The sequence below is a fragment of the Orycteropus afer genome, unplaced genomic scaffold (assembly GCF_000298275.1).
Source record: "Orycteropus afer afer isolate SDZICR_OR568_19922 unplaced genomic scaffold, OryAfe1.0 scaffold00315, whole genome shotgun sequence".
NCBI lineage: Eukaryota > Metazoa > Chordata > Mammalia > Tubulidentata > Orycteropodidae > Orycteropus > Orycteropus afer.
In genome coordinates, this window is record NW_006921902.1 from 678,807 (window position 1) to 694,008 (window position 15,202).

The 15,202-nt window shown below is 39.8% G+C and overlaps 1 protein-coding gene across 1 annotated transcript in view; it reads left to right on the forward strand.

The window, feature by feature from the left end:
* Positions 1-15,202, forward strand: part of OPCML (opioid binding protein/cell adhesion molecule like) — a 591,092-nt gene that overhangs the window by 544,880 nt on the left and 31,010 nt on the right. The window contains exons 3-5 of the mRNA XM_007951891.2: positions 9,819-9,956; positions 10,387-10,507; positions 10,939-11,090. Coding sequence (XP_007950082.1) covers positions 9,819-9,956; positions 10,387-10,507; positions 10,939-11,090 — 411 coding nt within the window. The remainder of the gene's footprint in view (positions 1-9,818; positions 9,957-10,386; positions 10,508-10,938; positions 11,091-15,202) is intronic.

Consider the following 15,202-nt stretch of genomic DNA (forward strand, 5'->3'; position numbering starts at 1 on the left):
AAAAAAAAAAAAAAAAAAGATTTCCAGTGCTAGAAAGATGTACTCAACATCATGTAGCACATTAGAGGCAAAACTTAATTCAGTGTTTTCTTCCCACTTCACTACTGGCTCAGAATCATAGAAGTGACTTTTGTTGTGACTGGGCTAAAAAGTGAAGTCAGGAAGATAGATGTCTTTGGGAAAAGGTCAGCTCAGTGATAATCAAGGTATATGGTCAAAGTGTGACAGATGTGCAAAGAACAGCACAAGGTGAGGAAAGAAGATCCCAAAGATCCCAAAGAAGTTCCCAAGAAGTATCCAAAGTGACTCTGTATCACCCAGATCTTCTGCCTCACAAGGGCATAGACATCACCCATTAAGTATACAGCCCAAATCCTTTCCCCTCTGTAGTCCTGTGGCTGAGTGTTTGTACACAGCCACCTCCCTGGGATGTGTCAGAGTCTACTTCACACTCTTTGAAAAGTGCAGAATGTCGTTGCCTGCATGCCAATTGTGCTCCTCAGGTGAGTGGGCATTTTGCCTGGAAGCCAATAAGAGTATTTAAAAATATTAACAAACATTGAAAAATCAATTTCTTTACAGATTGCTGTGCTATTAGAACTAACATAGAGAGAGAATAAAAGAAAAGGAAAGAGTGAGAAGAAGCAAGACAAGTCAGACTGCATCTGGACCCCATCTGCAGAAATTGAACTATACTCTTTCTCGAAAGGAGATTTACTAAATATCCTGAAGAGACCTTGTAGTATTTCTGTCAGTCCTCTGGGCCATCCAAATCATGTCAGAAATGTGCAAATCTGGTACCTGTTCTGCTAATGCTTTGGGTCGGGATCCCTTGAGCCTCAGCCCAGTTTCTATGTGTAGGGTGAAATGAATATCCCCTCTCTCAAATTATCTTGATTGCTAAAGAGCTGCTCTTATCTTTGCCCCCAGAGAACAATGTTCCAGTGTAAATAGCACATGAGGTCATTCCTGCTCCTGCCATCCATCATAATGCTGAAGTACCACACTCCACTTAGTGGCTGTCCTGGATTGAATGGTGCCTCCCTTCTCCCCCAAATATAAGTCGATCCATACCTGAGAACATGACCTAATTTGGAAAAAGGGTCTTTGCAGATGTAATTGACTTAAGGATTTCATGATGACATTATCCTGGATCATGTTGGGCCCTAAATATAATGACAGATGTCCTTAAAAGATGAAAGAAGGGGAGAATACACATAGAGGGGAAAGCCATATGAAAACACAGGCAGAAATAGGTGTGATGCTAAGGAACACCAACGATTGCCAGCAGCCACCAGCAGCTAGGAAAGAGACATGGAATGGATTCTCCCTCAGAGCCTCCAGAGGAAACCAACAGTGCTGATACCTTGATTTAGGACTTCTAGCCTCCAGAACTGTGAGAGAATACATTTTATTGTTTTAAGCCACCAAATCCATGGTAACTCATACAGTGTCCAAGTCACTGTATTTCATTGGATTAAACCACCTTTTTTGCAGTAATAATGTACATGCAGAGTCAGGTGGGATCAGCAAGCCAAGAACTAGGACTGAACTGGCAGGCTTTTCAACTAGCTAAACTAGCTATATGTAAGATTACCACAGTTATCAGTCAAACTGGCACAAACTTGAGAGTGGAATGTGTCTATTAATAAGTATATTGGGAAAACAAGTGTACACTGGGACTATCTCAGGCAAAACTCTGAAAATAACACAACATCCTTGATGTTGCTATACAAATAAAGCAATCCCCAGGGAAAACTAAGGATCTCTGGTAGCATAGTGCCTAAGGCACTTGACTGCTAACCAGAAGGCTGGCGGTTCAAACTCACCAGCCACTCCTTGGAAGGAAGGTTGGGCAATCCTACTTCTGTAGTGATAACTGCCTTGGAAACCCAAGGAGGGGTCGCTATGAGTCGGGGCTGACTCGATGGCATACAACAACAACAACAAGGGATGACTAGCTAGGTGCAGCTGATGTTGGGAGAGAAACTATAATTCTCCCTAAAGCAACCATAAAGAAAGCAAAAATCCTCACAACTGGACCAATAAGATACATCATGCGAAATGAAGAAAACATTGAAGTTGTCAAGGATTTTGTTTTACTTAGATCCATAATCAATGCCCGTGGAAACAGCAGCTGGGAAATCAAATGATGTATTTCATTGGGGAAATCTGCTACAAAAGATCTCTTTAAAATGTTAAAGCAGAACTAGCACTTGGAAACAACAAGAATCTTCAACTTACCAACCTCAGTTCTCAACCCTGGTTGTACATTAGAATAATCTGAGGAATTTATAGAACATGCCAGCACCACAGCTCTATTCCAGACCAATCCAATCAATCTGTAAGAGTGGATACAACAGTCTATTTTTAAAGAGCTCCTTGGCTTGTTCTAATGTGTACCCAGGGTTAAGAACTTCTATTGTAGTCACTTCCTCCTAGACTTCATTCCAGAGATGTTACTTGATATTCTCTTCTCTTACCTCAACCTATCAGATACAGCCCCTTTTCATCCTCAAGTCTTGCCTTTTTCTCCTCTTAGGAAAGAGCTCAACAATCCCAGTGGGTCATAATTGGTCTTCCAGGACTGTCCTACTGCATGTGTCACTTGAGTCCTTCTCTTCTGGTATCATCTTCAGCTTCCCACCTATCACAAAATGAGAGTAACCAAGTGCTTCCTTCACCCTCACTCTTGCACAGAAGGAAGGATTAAGGAAGTGTGCCTGGCACCAGGGGAACTCCTCTGAGCCCTGCTCATGGGACTATTCTTAATGTATTCCTTTCCCCACTGGCAACTCAGTTACCTTTAAAGGTAATGCATTGATCTTGTCATTATCTAACTTACTGTCAGTTTCAGGAAAAGCATCCAACAAAGAGCCCTGGATAAGGCAAGCACCCCTCCTTCAGGGAAGGTCCTTTTGACAAAGGTTGACCGAGCTCAAGACAAAGAGCTTCTGTCACTGCCAGCAAGTGAGATGTTGACCTCCAACCCAAAATGACTTTAGTACAATTCAATTGCTGGTATTAATTAAGGAAAATGAAACAGTGGGTTTATCATATTTTTCATTAACTCCAAGTCAGCAATGGGAATGTATCTGGGAGCTGGAAACGAGCAAGGATGGAATGTACTTCTGTCCACACTCCCTGGTTTAATTAAGGATGTGAGCCCAGAATTGTTTATTGCCAGAATAAGAGTTCTAAGGTGACAGAATAAGAGTTCTAAGGAGAGTTGGGGGTGGAGAATGCAGAGGATGGGGAGAGGATACTGCTAGGAAAAAGGCAGTTACATAGAAAAGGAGAAAAAGGTTAGGAAATTAAGTTTCCAAACCTCTAGCCCTCAGGTACAGATTGAACGAATGCTGGTTGTGTAACCAACACTAGATGCCACAGTTCAAAGAAGTGGAAGGTGTAGTTCCTGCACGAAGGGTGCTTGCAATTTGGACAATGGGATGATAACCATATAGGAAGGAGTCTCTGGGTGGCACAAAATATTAAGCGCTCAAGTATTAGCCATAACTTTGGGAATTCAAACTCAGCCAGAGGCACCTCAGAAGACAGACCTGGCAATCTGCTTTCGAAAGATCACAACCTTGAAAACCATATGGAGCATTTGTACTCTGCACACATGAGGCAGACAGGAATCAGAATCAACTTAATTACAACCAGCAATAGCAACTGTAAAGGAAATGAGCACAGACAGCACAAAACTGAGGTTTTGCAAGTCATACTGTATCTCAAATGCTGAAACCTACCCCAAATAGAAAATCAATCATGTTTCTGTCCTCTAAAAGAAGGAAGCTATAGTGTTGGAAGGTGATTAAAGACGATGTCAGATCTCTAGAAGCTAGAGCAGAACTCTATTAGCAGCCACCAGTTTTCCAGAAGAAAGAGCCCTCATCCCTTGTTCACTATCTCCTTCATGGGAAATGGGGTCATTTGTAAGATTATTTGCCAGACACCTTTTGGACAGAGTTAACTAAGGACAAAGCCATTACAGAGAAGTGAGGCCAGAACTGCTGTGTCTCCACCTCCTTCTTGATTTCCATCTGCCAGGGTCTGGTGGGTACTCCTTACCCTGTGATCTCTGTTCCAAAACCACCTTTCCTCTCAGTTGTTGAGTCTGTGACTGAATGCCTCAGTCAAAGATTGACACTGTGCAAGCCCTGCTGTCTTTAGTTCACAGGGAAAAGGGAGGGAGCTCCACATTGGCCTTGACTTCTAAGCCCAGATTTTCTTTAGCTGTATAGCAATCAAGCTTATATTATCATCTGCTTATGGTTCATTTTATGTGATTATGATTTATTGGCTAGAATCCTGGTGCGATAGATGGAAGAGTGGTAGGTTTGGATACACATCTCTTTATGAACTTCTGACAATCTCTGCTTCATGCTGCAGGCCTCAAGGACACAGAGACAGTGGGAAGGGATCTCTTCAGATAGGACTAGAATGTTGTCTTTCCATAGTCATACCTTGCTCTTGGCTTCTAGGACAGGATTTCTAACAAATACACAGCTATGCTAGCCAATCTAACTTTAATGTAAGCATATAACAATCCTTACAGAACCAAAAAGCTCTGTTCCTTGATAACTGAGGTTACCACCTAACCTTTGTGAGCAGGTGAGGGGATATTTTCCAGGATGGGTTAAAAAGCCAAATTGTGGGTAAATAAATTAGACGCATACTCACAGTAATCTGGGTATCTGATTCCAGATTTACAAACTCAGTATTGACAGGGATCATATATAATAGCCCCTCTTGCTGAGTAGTAGAGCTACTTCTTTACTTGCTTTTCCAGAAACTCTGCCATTTGAGCCAAATGAACCATGGGGATACCTATGCTCTACACAATCCCATGTATTTGCTTCTATCAGGCTCTGTTTTCAACTCTTGCTTTCTTCCTCATCCAAGTTCTTCCACTGGAACTTTCCTACCTTCCTCCACATGCCTTTTCCTCTCTTGTGGATGTCATCTGAGATATTTCTCACACACACACACACACACACAAACACACACACACACGCACTTTCACCTTCTTCTGCTCATTTCCTCTGTGACACTTACCTCTGGGCATGGTTCATTGTGAATCATGGCAAAAACTATGACATGTAACCTCATGGAGCAGTTTCCAGATATAGACCAGTAGTTTAGGAAGTATAATTAAAGAGACCATTCTCACTTCTAATGGACAGTACTTCATTCCATTATGCATAGGGTCACTATGACTCAACAGCATCTAACAGCAGCAACAATTTAGAGGGACAATAGGAACAGAGACAAGTAGGAGATGACCTTTCAATCTCTTCAATGAGAAGGTTGCCTCAATACGAGCATACTTTTTGATGACGTGAGACATCTAACAGAGGCCATCCCTGGAAGTCATCCCTGGGGATAGCCAGACAAGGATGACAACTCAGACAAAGCAGAAAGCTAAAGTCTTTTATAATGGTAGCACTTCCAACTCTGTAATTGTGAGATGTTGGCTGACAAAATGAAAGGGGAAATGGGATACAAGAGTGATGGCAGAGACATAGCTGACAGGGGTGGACAGGGTGTGAGGGGGTAAATGACAGAAGCAGAGCAGGCCATCTCCAATTCAGGTAAATTTTACTCTAGATTTCCCTTTGTATCACTTCATCTCAAATGTTTAGGTTTCTTCCTTCTCTAACAAATCCTCTGGCCTACCTTATCTTACATAAGGGATTTAAAAACTACAAAAAACTGAAAATTTATCCTAGGGACAAAAACATATATAATGCTTTAAGTTATGGGTTGGTGAGTTTGATGATCATGGACTTTTTCTTCTCTATCATCTCTACCTTCGACCTCATAGTATCTAATGAAATACCTTGCTCATAATAGGTAGAAGTACAATAGCTCCAGATGATGTCAACAGTAGGCTGAGCCAGAATGCTTCTCCTCCTAGGAAGTTTCTCTCTCTGTTCCTCCATTTCTCATGTGGAACAGATCCTTTTGGTAGATATTACTTTTTTTTTTTTTTTTTCATTCTGTGACTCTGTTACAGCAGAATATGCAGTCTTACAGAAGCCCCTGTGCCCTGTCATCCATGAGACCAGCTCACTCTACTCTCAGGCATACATCCTGTGTCTGAGAGGTCCCACAGGAACTTGGTCTGGAGACCTTTTGTAATCTCTGAAAAATATCCCCATTTTCATCCTTGAAGATCTTACTGTCCTAATACAGTGAATCAAACTTATCTCCTTAAAACTTTCTTTGTGGAAGAAACCAAAGAGTGTTTATGTATTCTTGCCAATGATTCTGGGCCTACTTTCTTTGCCTCCGGTCATATTACATCAGAATGTCTGAAAGCATAGGGCAGGTCTATAATGTTTCTCAGTTATTGGTTTATTACAGATTAATGTTTTGGGTTATTGGGTTATTGGCTAATGATGTCTCATCATAAAATACATTTGTTGGGTAAACAAGTCACTTCTGTTCTTATACCTTTTATCAGAGAAAATTTTGTAGCCTTGAGCCTATCTTTTTTTTTTCTTTAATCCCTTCTGAATGTGTCCTAAGAATCTTTCCAATGGGTCCCAAACCATCTTGCTGCTATCTTCTGCCTTTCTTTCCACCTTGCCACTTGTTAGCAATACAAAGTTTGAGGTTCCACCCAGACTTAATGAAACAGAATTTTATTTTTAAAAGATATTCCAGGAATTTATATGCAAATTAAAATCAAAAGTACTACTTTAAAACACAAACTTGACAAAATTCATTTTCTCACTTAATGATAGAGTGTTATCATAATGATTTCTATTTTATATGAAATACACTCTTTCTTCCTTCCTTTATTGATGTCACATAATGGTCCCATAAAAACAATATCACAGATAGTAAAGATAAATCATCACACTGCAGAGGGTGGCCATGTTGCCCCAAGAAATGTCCAGGATCTGTCCTACTCATAAAAATATTGAAAATTACTCACCTTCCCAACATGCTGTCCTCTCTTTTGTGAAATGTCTACTTCCCTTTGTGAGTGGTCAGCAGTTTCTATGTTGACTGACATTCATGTATACCACCTTATCAGGGGCTTTTAAAGTATCTGGCTGGTGTAGATCACATAGCATAATCTGTTTGGTTGAATGCATATTTGTTTGGCTAAATGCAGTTGGGTTTAATTACTATAACAGATATCCCATAGAACATTTTGAAAGAATAATAAGGTCTTAGTTGTAGGAATTCAGACTTGTGATCCTGTCATATTCATTCTTTGCAGAAATTCATTGTAGCTAAGACTAGAAAGTCTTTTTGGTATGTGGGATTTTATTATTGTTTATTCCCTGAAAATTCTTAGATTCGTCAACTAACATAATACCAATAAGAACCAGTTGCCAATGAATTAATTTCAGATCATAGTAACCCATTTGTGTCAGAGTAGAACTGTGCTCCATACAGCTCAGTGGCTCATTTTTGGGAAATAGATCACCAGGTTTTTCTTCTGAGATCCCTTTGGGTGGACTCAAACCCCTAACTTTTTGATTAGCAGTGCAGCAGGTTAACTATTTGCATCATCCAGAGACTTCTATAGTTTCAGTAAGTGAGGCTGTTTTTTTTCTTTTTCAGACTTGTTGAAATAAATCATCCCAAAGCCCTCCCTTCCCCCTCACAAACACTTTCCTTTCTTCCCTACATCCAAGGTGGACCATGGCTAGGTTGGATAAGCACCCATTGGCTCAGAATATGCTTTAACAGAGTTGTGGTGAAAGTTGTGATGTGTTTTCATTGTCCTGTAAACTAATTTGGCTTAAGGTCTCCAGCACAAAAAAGGAATCAGCCACAGGACTATAAGAAAGACAAATATATTTTCTCTTTCTTGGCCTTTGTATTGGTTGGATTTTTACAGGATCCTGGTATTTTGAGGGAAATCAGAACATTTGTGTTTCAGGACCAAGGTAGTATTCTCTTTACACTAACTACAGGAGTAAGCTAGGTGGTCTGCATTGGGTCAGAGTAATGAAAAAGCAAATAATGGTAGTTTCAGATATTTTTGGATCATGAATCACAAGTTTCACAAGTACCTAAGAATAAAGTTTCCAGAATGCCAAGCAAGTTGTATATTAAATCCATAAAGCGGTTCTAGTAATCATGGCTCTATCATGTGGGACTATCCATCATATTTATTTTATTTTGGCAGCCATTTATTGAGCACCTACTGCAGAACAGTCACAAAGTGCTTTTTCACTCTTTCATCCTCCACTGTAAATAGACTTTGAAACCAAACTTACTTTTTGAAATCCATTTGTATTAAAGGTTTTAATGTTCACTTGCTTTTGTTATTGTTATGTACTGTCGAGTCAGAGCTGACTCATTGTGACCCCTCCTTAGGCTTCTGGGGCGGAATCACTATGGAAGTAGATTGCCCAACCTTCTTTCCTTAATGTTCACTTATTCATTCTAAAAATAGTCAGTCATTTGTATTGTTAAAACAAAAATCATGTTAAGCCAATAATAGATAATTGATTAAAGTTTATTTAATATACAATTTCAAAATCAGGGTAACATTTTTAATAAAACCAAACAAATCAAACTCACTGTTATTGAGTCAAATCCAACTCATTGTGAACCTTCCTTGGGTTTCCGAGGTAGTATCTCTATGGAAGTTGATTGTCCAGTCTTCCTTCTGAAGAGTGACTGGTGGGTTAGAACCTCCAGCCTTCTGGTTAACAGTCAAATGCCTTAGTCACTACACTAACTAGGGAGTCAAAAATGTTCCAAAGATTAGAGATCTTCTAAAAACTCTTAAGACCAATCATGTTGGCATTTCTATAGAAAAAGAGCCAGAGCAGAAAAGATAAAAAAGAAAAAAAAAATGTGGCCAGAAGGATTGCATATAGTATCATCTTGAAGAACAATAAAAATAATTACTGATTAGCACTAAAACATAGTTTTAGTCTGACTTTTGGAGTCTTTTTTCTCAAAACTGACTGAATTCTTCAAAAGAGCACAATGTCTAAGGCAAAGTGGTCTTACTAGGTTATCTGTTGTTGTTGTTTTTATGTGCTGTCGAGTCAGACCCGATTCATAGCGGCCCCTCCTTTGGTTTCTGAGGCAGTATCACTAAGAAAGTATATTGCCCCATCTTCCTTCCAAGGAGTGGCTGGTGGGTTTGAACGGCCAGCCTTCTGGTTAGCAGTCAAATGCCTTAGGCACTACGCTACAGGAGCTCCTACTAGGTTATCTAGACCCTCTTTTAACACAAAGGTGACTTCACAAACTAATTTCTTCAAAGTCAATGTTCAAAAGGATACCTAAGTGTAAATGTCCTGGGTGGGTCACTCCAACTTCATGCAACCCAGAAACCTGGATCAAAGAGAATTAAAATGGTTCCTTAAAATTATGGATCTATAAAAGGGATTTTTACATACTAAAAATTTAAGATGCTGTCTGTACTAACAGATGCTAAAGTCATTCCCACTTCTTATTGCATTATTTACCATGACACATCTTTTTAAAACATCACAATTTAGTAATTTGCTGGGTGTTTCACATGTACTCCCTCAGTTAATCCTAATAATATTCATGTGAGAAAAAGTAATGATATCCCCTTCTTATACAATGATTTAAAGAAGTTAAAGTACCTTGGCTACAAACACACTGAGCCAGGATGCAAGCCAAGAATTTTTCTTCAAATGCCAGGCCTGTTGGCCAAGATGATGTCTTATATCTTTCACTTGAATTCAATTTGCATTTGCATGGCTTTTCCTATTTCCTCTCCTAAAGGACCAGATAAGAATATATCCCTGTGCCTGGTTCCTCAGTTTCTTGATTATTTCTGTCTGTTTCTCTCTTCCTAGAAGGTCAGGGTTTTGTGAGTGAGGATGAGTACCTGGAGATCTCTGACATCAAACGTGACCAGTCTGGGGAATACGAATGCAGTGCCTTGAATGACGTTGCTGCACCCGATGTGCGGAAAGTAAAAGTCACTGTAAACTGTGAGTTGACCCGCTGTCGGGGAGTTCCAGGGGAAAGAGGGTATAGGAATAAAGGGAAAAAGCTGAAAATGGCAAAATCATTTGCTGACAGGTCCAAGTTACTGCCAACAGAATAACTTCTTATGACTGCTTTACTCAATGGGGAATCAATTTCCCCATTGCCATTTTCACCTAGAATTATTCTGTGATTTCCAGTGTTTTCAGGTGGTGGGAAGAATTATTAACTTTGCTTTGCTTTGGAGAGTTGGAAAAGATGCTGAGATTAATTAAACATCTCCAAACAAGTTATTTTCCTAAAATAAATGACTACTTAACAGGGAGGGAGGGGCATGCCAAGAAGGCCATTCACATCATTGGTGGCTATATGTGTCTTCCAGTTATCTCATGGAATACCCTGCATGCTTGTTATTTGTTAATTTATTTTCCATAGATCCCCCTTTTATCTCAAAAGCCAAGAACACTGGTGTCTCAGTTGGTCAGAAGGGCATTTTGAGCTGTGAAGCCTCTGCAGTACCAATGGCTGAATTCCAGTGGTTCAAGGAAGATACCAGGTACCTTGGATGGAATTAGAATAACTCTGAGCAGAGCTGACAGATCATTCCCCACATGAAAAGGGATAACAAAATAAAGGAGAAAGAGAAGACAATCAAAATGTATTACAATCTCCTTTGTAAAAGAATCTTGTTTTAAAAGTAGGGGAAAAAAAAAAAAAAAAGAGGAAGAAGCTAGGAAATGGGGAAAATGGAGCCAGTAAATATAGCCATTTGAACATGACTAGCCTTTCCTTTTCCTTTCTTATGGAAGTTGTGGTACTTAAGGTTGGGGTTGGAGTGACTGGGTTAATTAGAAAAAATGGGTTTTGTGAGGAAGCGGGCCTTCTTGGGTAATTGATTTATGGTATTTTTTAGCTCCTTCAATCACCCTGTCTGTTATTTAAGTCAACTTTGTAAAACCAGACGAGCAATACTTTATCTGATTGCAGGTTAGCCACTGGCCTGGATGGAGTGAGGATTGAGAATAAAGGCCGCATATCCACTCTGACTTTCTTCAATGTTTCAGAAAAGGATTATGGAAACTACACATGTGTAGCCACCAACAAGCTTGGGAACACCAATGCCAGCATTTCATTGTATGGTGAGTGCAGGAAGCCTGGATGCAGTGGGCTCAGCCAAGTGGGAGAGCTTAAAGGACTCAAGAGGCAGGAAGACATTATAAGCTTTACCTATGTCCATCCACATGGCCTCAACCCACTACCTTAAATGGCCACTCCCTGTCATTTATCAGAGAATGTGATATACTGATGTTTATAAGGTAATAAATATTTCATGATATATTGAAAGGCAAGTTTTGCATCTTACTAAAGAGTAAACAATATTCTAACCTAGTTTTATGGTATTTGCCATAAAGAAGATAGAACCATGGGACAGTTCAATTGTAATACTATCTAGAAGTCTGAGAGAATACATTAGATGTAATTTTAAGGTACTGTTTATTAACAGGGTGATCATAGGGATTTTATTTATAGTTTTGAACAAAGTCAACTGCTACCTTTGTTATCTTCATGTCATATTTTTATGAATTGGAATAAATGAAGCAGAAGCCTGAGTCCTCATCAAGATGGCTATTATCTCCACAACTGGAGCATCTAATCCTTCTCTGAAGGTCTTTCCCTCCCCTATGGATGGTGAGGTCTCCAGAGTCATGACTGGCCTTCACAGAAGCCCCTTTCTTCCCCTCCCTCCATCTTCTCAGTGGTGTACCCATCTGCTTGTACAACATTTCACATCATGGGCCATGGCCAGCTTGCTGTGACATTTTACATGTGTGTATATCTGTTTATTTGTGAGGTTTGGTTGGAAGTAAGTGTCTGATGAGTAGGATGAAGAAGTATCAATTTTCCCTGTGTACCTCAGACACTGATCAAGCTTTCAGCATGGACATTTACTAAACTTTGTCCACCAACCATCTGAAACGTGTGATCTATGTTTTTTGTTTCCTCTCTGCATTGTGTGTGCATTGTGCTGTGTGTGTCTTAGAAATAAGCCCCTCACCAGCTGTGGCAGGTGGGTACAGCATGTTCCTTCCTTCCTCTGCCTGCCTTAATGTCTATGCATTTGAATTGAAGCATACTTGAAAAATCACTTGCCTGTTCTGCCTCTCTGACTTATTTCTCCTTAAAGGATAGACTTCAAGGGTTATTTCTGCATAATTTAAGTAACAAGTATGTAGAATATGATTTTTTTTTTCTCATGTACACATTCAAAATATCATAATATGTTTCAAGGGAAAGTTTGTGTCTCCCAAAAATAAGCTTCTATTTGGTCACTTTACAGGGATGAATCTTCTGCTCTTTTTGCACACAGCAGTAGCAAGAGGAACTTAGTCAAGGGATCAAATGGATTATTAGATGATTGTCTCCATGAGGAGGTCACCCTAGAATGGTGTTTTATTCTTTCAGCCCAAGGCAAATTGGACTTATAACATTGTTCTAAAAACTTTATTTTAAAATAGAAGTACTTTGGAGCTTTATTCATAAAAACAGTATTTACCATTTACCACATATCTGGTGGTTTAGTGGATAAAACATTTGGTTGGTAATCAGAAGATCAGCAGTTCTAACCCACCAGCTACTCCATGTTCTCCCATATGATGACACAATCTATTTCTGTAAAGATTTACAGCCTTGGAAACCCAGTGGAGGTTGCTATGAGTCTCAATTGACCTGACGGCAGTGGGTTTAGGCATCATTAATGCCTTAGTTATTATTCACATTGGGTTTAGCTTATTAATCCCATTTTATAAGTGAGTAAGTATCTGTAAACTCATTTTTCAAAGGACAGATTTTGCTCTGAAAACCCATACTCATGCTTCCCAAATACACAAACACACACACACACACACACACAGAGAGAGAGAGAGAGAAAGAGAGAGAGAGTTCTTAGGTACATATTCATGGACCAAAGAGGTTGAGTAACAACAGTACACACAGCTAATGAATAGGCACTGAATGACAACAGAATTGTTCCCTTTCACCAGGTTTTGGAGTGTTTACACAGAGGAAAAACAGAGTGATACTCACATACATACACACATGCACACATTTACTCATACATTTAGATGAAGTAGCAGCTGGTGTGAGCTCTGCTTTCACACTTGGAAATCTCACAGCCCTACTTTTTACAGTGTTAATCTCAGTCACATGGAAAGTAGGAACATTTGAATTTTCCAGACCTGGCATCAGTTTTCACAACTCTGGGTTCACAACAGTCTTAGATTTCTAGACTCTGTTCCATCTTTCTCATGAACTTCCATCTCTTGGTCAAAATGAAACTGAGAAAAAGTGTGGGAAGAGGTGCCATCCTGCCACTGACCTGCCATCACCCCTCTGTTACTCTGATCGGCAGTAGCAGGGAATATTTTCAATAGAAAGAGGCTAAGACTGGCATCTACACACCCTGGGTGTTTATCCTGTCTGTTATTAACTACAAAAGAGGTATGTCATAGATAACAAGAGAAAATATAGATTACCACAGTTTCACATCCTAATCCAGTTAAATATCAGCCATGTGACTTTAGGCAAGTCACTTACCCTTGCTGAGCTTTAATTTCCTCATATATGTGATTCAGCATTAAAATCTGCCTCAAAATTTTGGTGAGAGAATTAAATAATATCAAAAGGTTCCCTGTGGCACAGAGGTTAAGACAGATGACTGCCAACCAAAAGGTCAGTGGTTTGAACCCTCTAGCCACTCATATCTAAATATAGAGCCCCATGAAAGCTATATTTAGATGTGTATCTTTGACAACACATGACGTCTATGGACCTTGGTTTATTCAACTAAACTTGGGATAATATTCTCTGGCCTGCTGCTGTTTTAAGAGTGCCATGGTTAAAGATAATATTCATTAAAATGGCATAACAAATTGAAAGCTATTAATATAAATGCAAGGTATTATGATTACTACTGTTCTCTGCCAACTCTTTTTGGCCTTTCTGTCACTGCATCCCTTGATACAGCTGCCAGAATACTTGCTCAGTTGGATTTCTGCTTTTCACTCCTCTAGTCTCATGGTCGGGAGCTCTGGTAGCATAGTGCCTAAGGCACTTGACTGCTAACCAGAAGGCTGGTGGTTCAAACCCACCAGCCACCCCTCAGAAGGAAGATGGGGCAATTGACTTCCGTAGTGATACAGCCTCAAAAACCCAAGGACGGGTCCCTATGAGTCAGGGCTGACTCGACAGCACATGACAACAACAGTCTCATGTTCCCTCTTGCTATACCACCAACTAATCTCCATTACTTACCCAATCTCACTTTCCTCAGTTGGTGTATGGTCCAAGCATCCCTTCCTCAAGGAAATTTTCTCTGACCTTCCTGACTAGATCAGCTCTCCATTATACATCCTTTGCACCCTGCCTCTGACTTGCTTGCATACAACCTGGCATTTTTTTAGTGAACAGGCATTGAATGCCTACTCAGAACTAAGTGACAAAGGTACAGGGAAAAACACAACAGACAGGTTTCTTGTTTCTATAAATTTTACACTCTAGTTTCAATGTCTCTTTTGTTTCTTGCACCGTAGTGTGTAAGCTCCATGAACATAGGCCCATGTCTACTTTGGTTCACTGTTTGATCCATGCAATGTAGCATACAGTATCTGGTTAGAAACATTTGGTTGTATTCAGAGTTTAGCTGTCATGAATGAAAATGTTACAGGAGACAATAGGGGCTGTTAGTCTCCAAACCTTTCCAAGACCAGCCTCTGGTGCTGGTTTGTTGTCTGGCTTTAGGGAAGTTGGTCCCACTGGCCCATGACTTTTTTGTTGTTGTTTATCAGTGGAAGCATTTTGGATAAAAAGTCCTCTGTAGTCTCTTGTGCTGTGAGAGAATGGCAATTGTTTGAGCAAAATAAGTCTTGTCTGAGTTAAAAGTGTTGTCCAGCTGACAAAACCTTTTCTGCTATCCATAAAAGTTTGTTGAGTCCTCAAAGTTCCTATAAGTATGGATAATTATAATCAATCATTTACAATGTACAGGACACTAGATTAAATGTTTTACATGGTTTATCTCATTTAACAGTTATATGATAAGTTCTGGTCTTATCCTGATTTTACAGATGAGAAAATTGAGAGGGCAGGCAGGTTATTCAAACTGACTTATAAAAATTTGAGGAGGTCTGGTAGCGTAGTGCCTAAGGTACTTGACTGCTAACCAGGAGAATGGCAGTTCAAACCCACCAGCCAC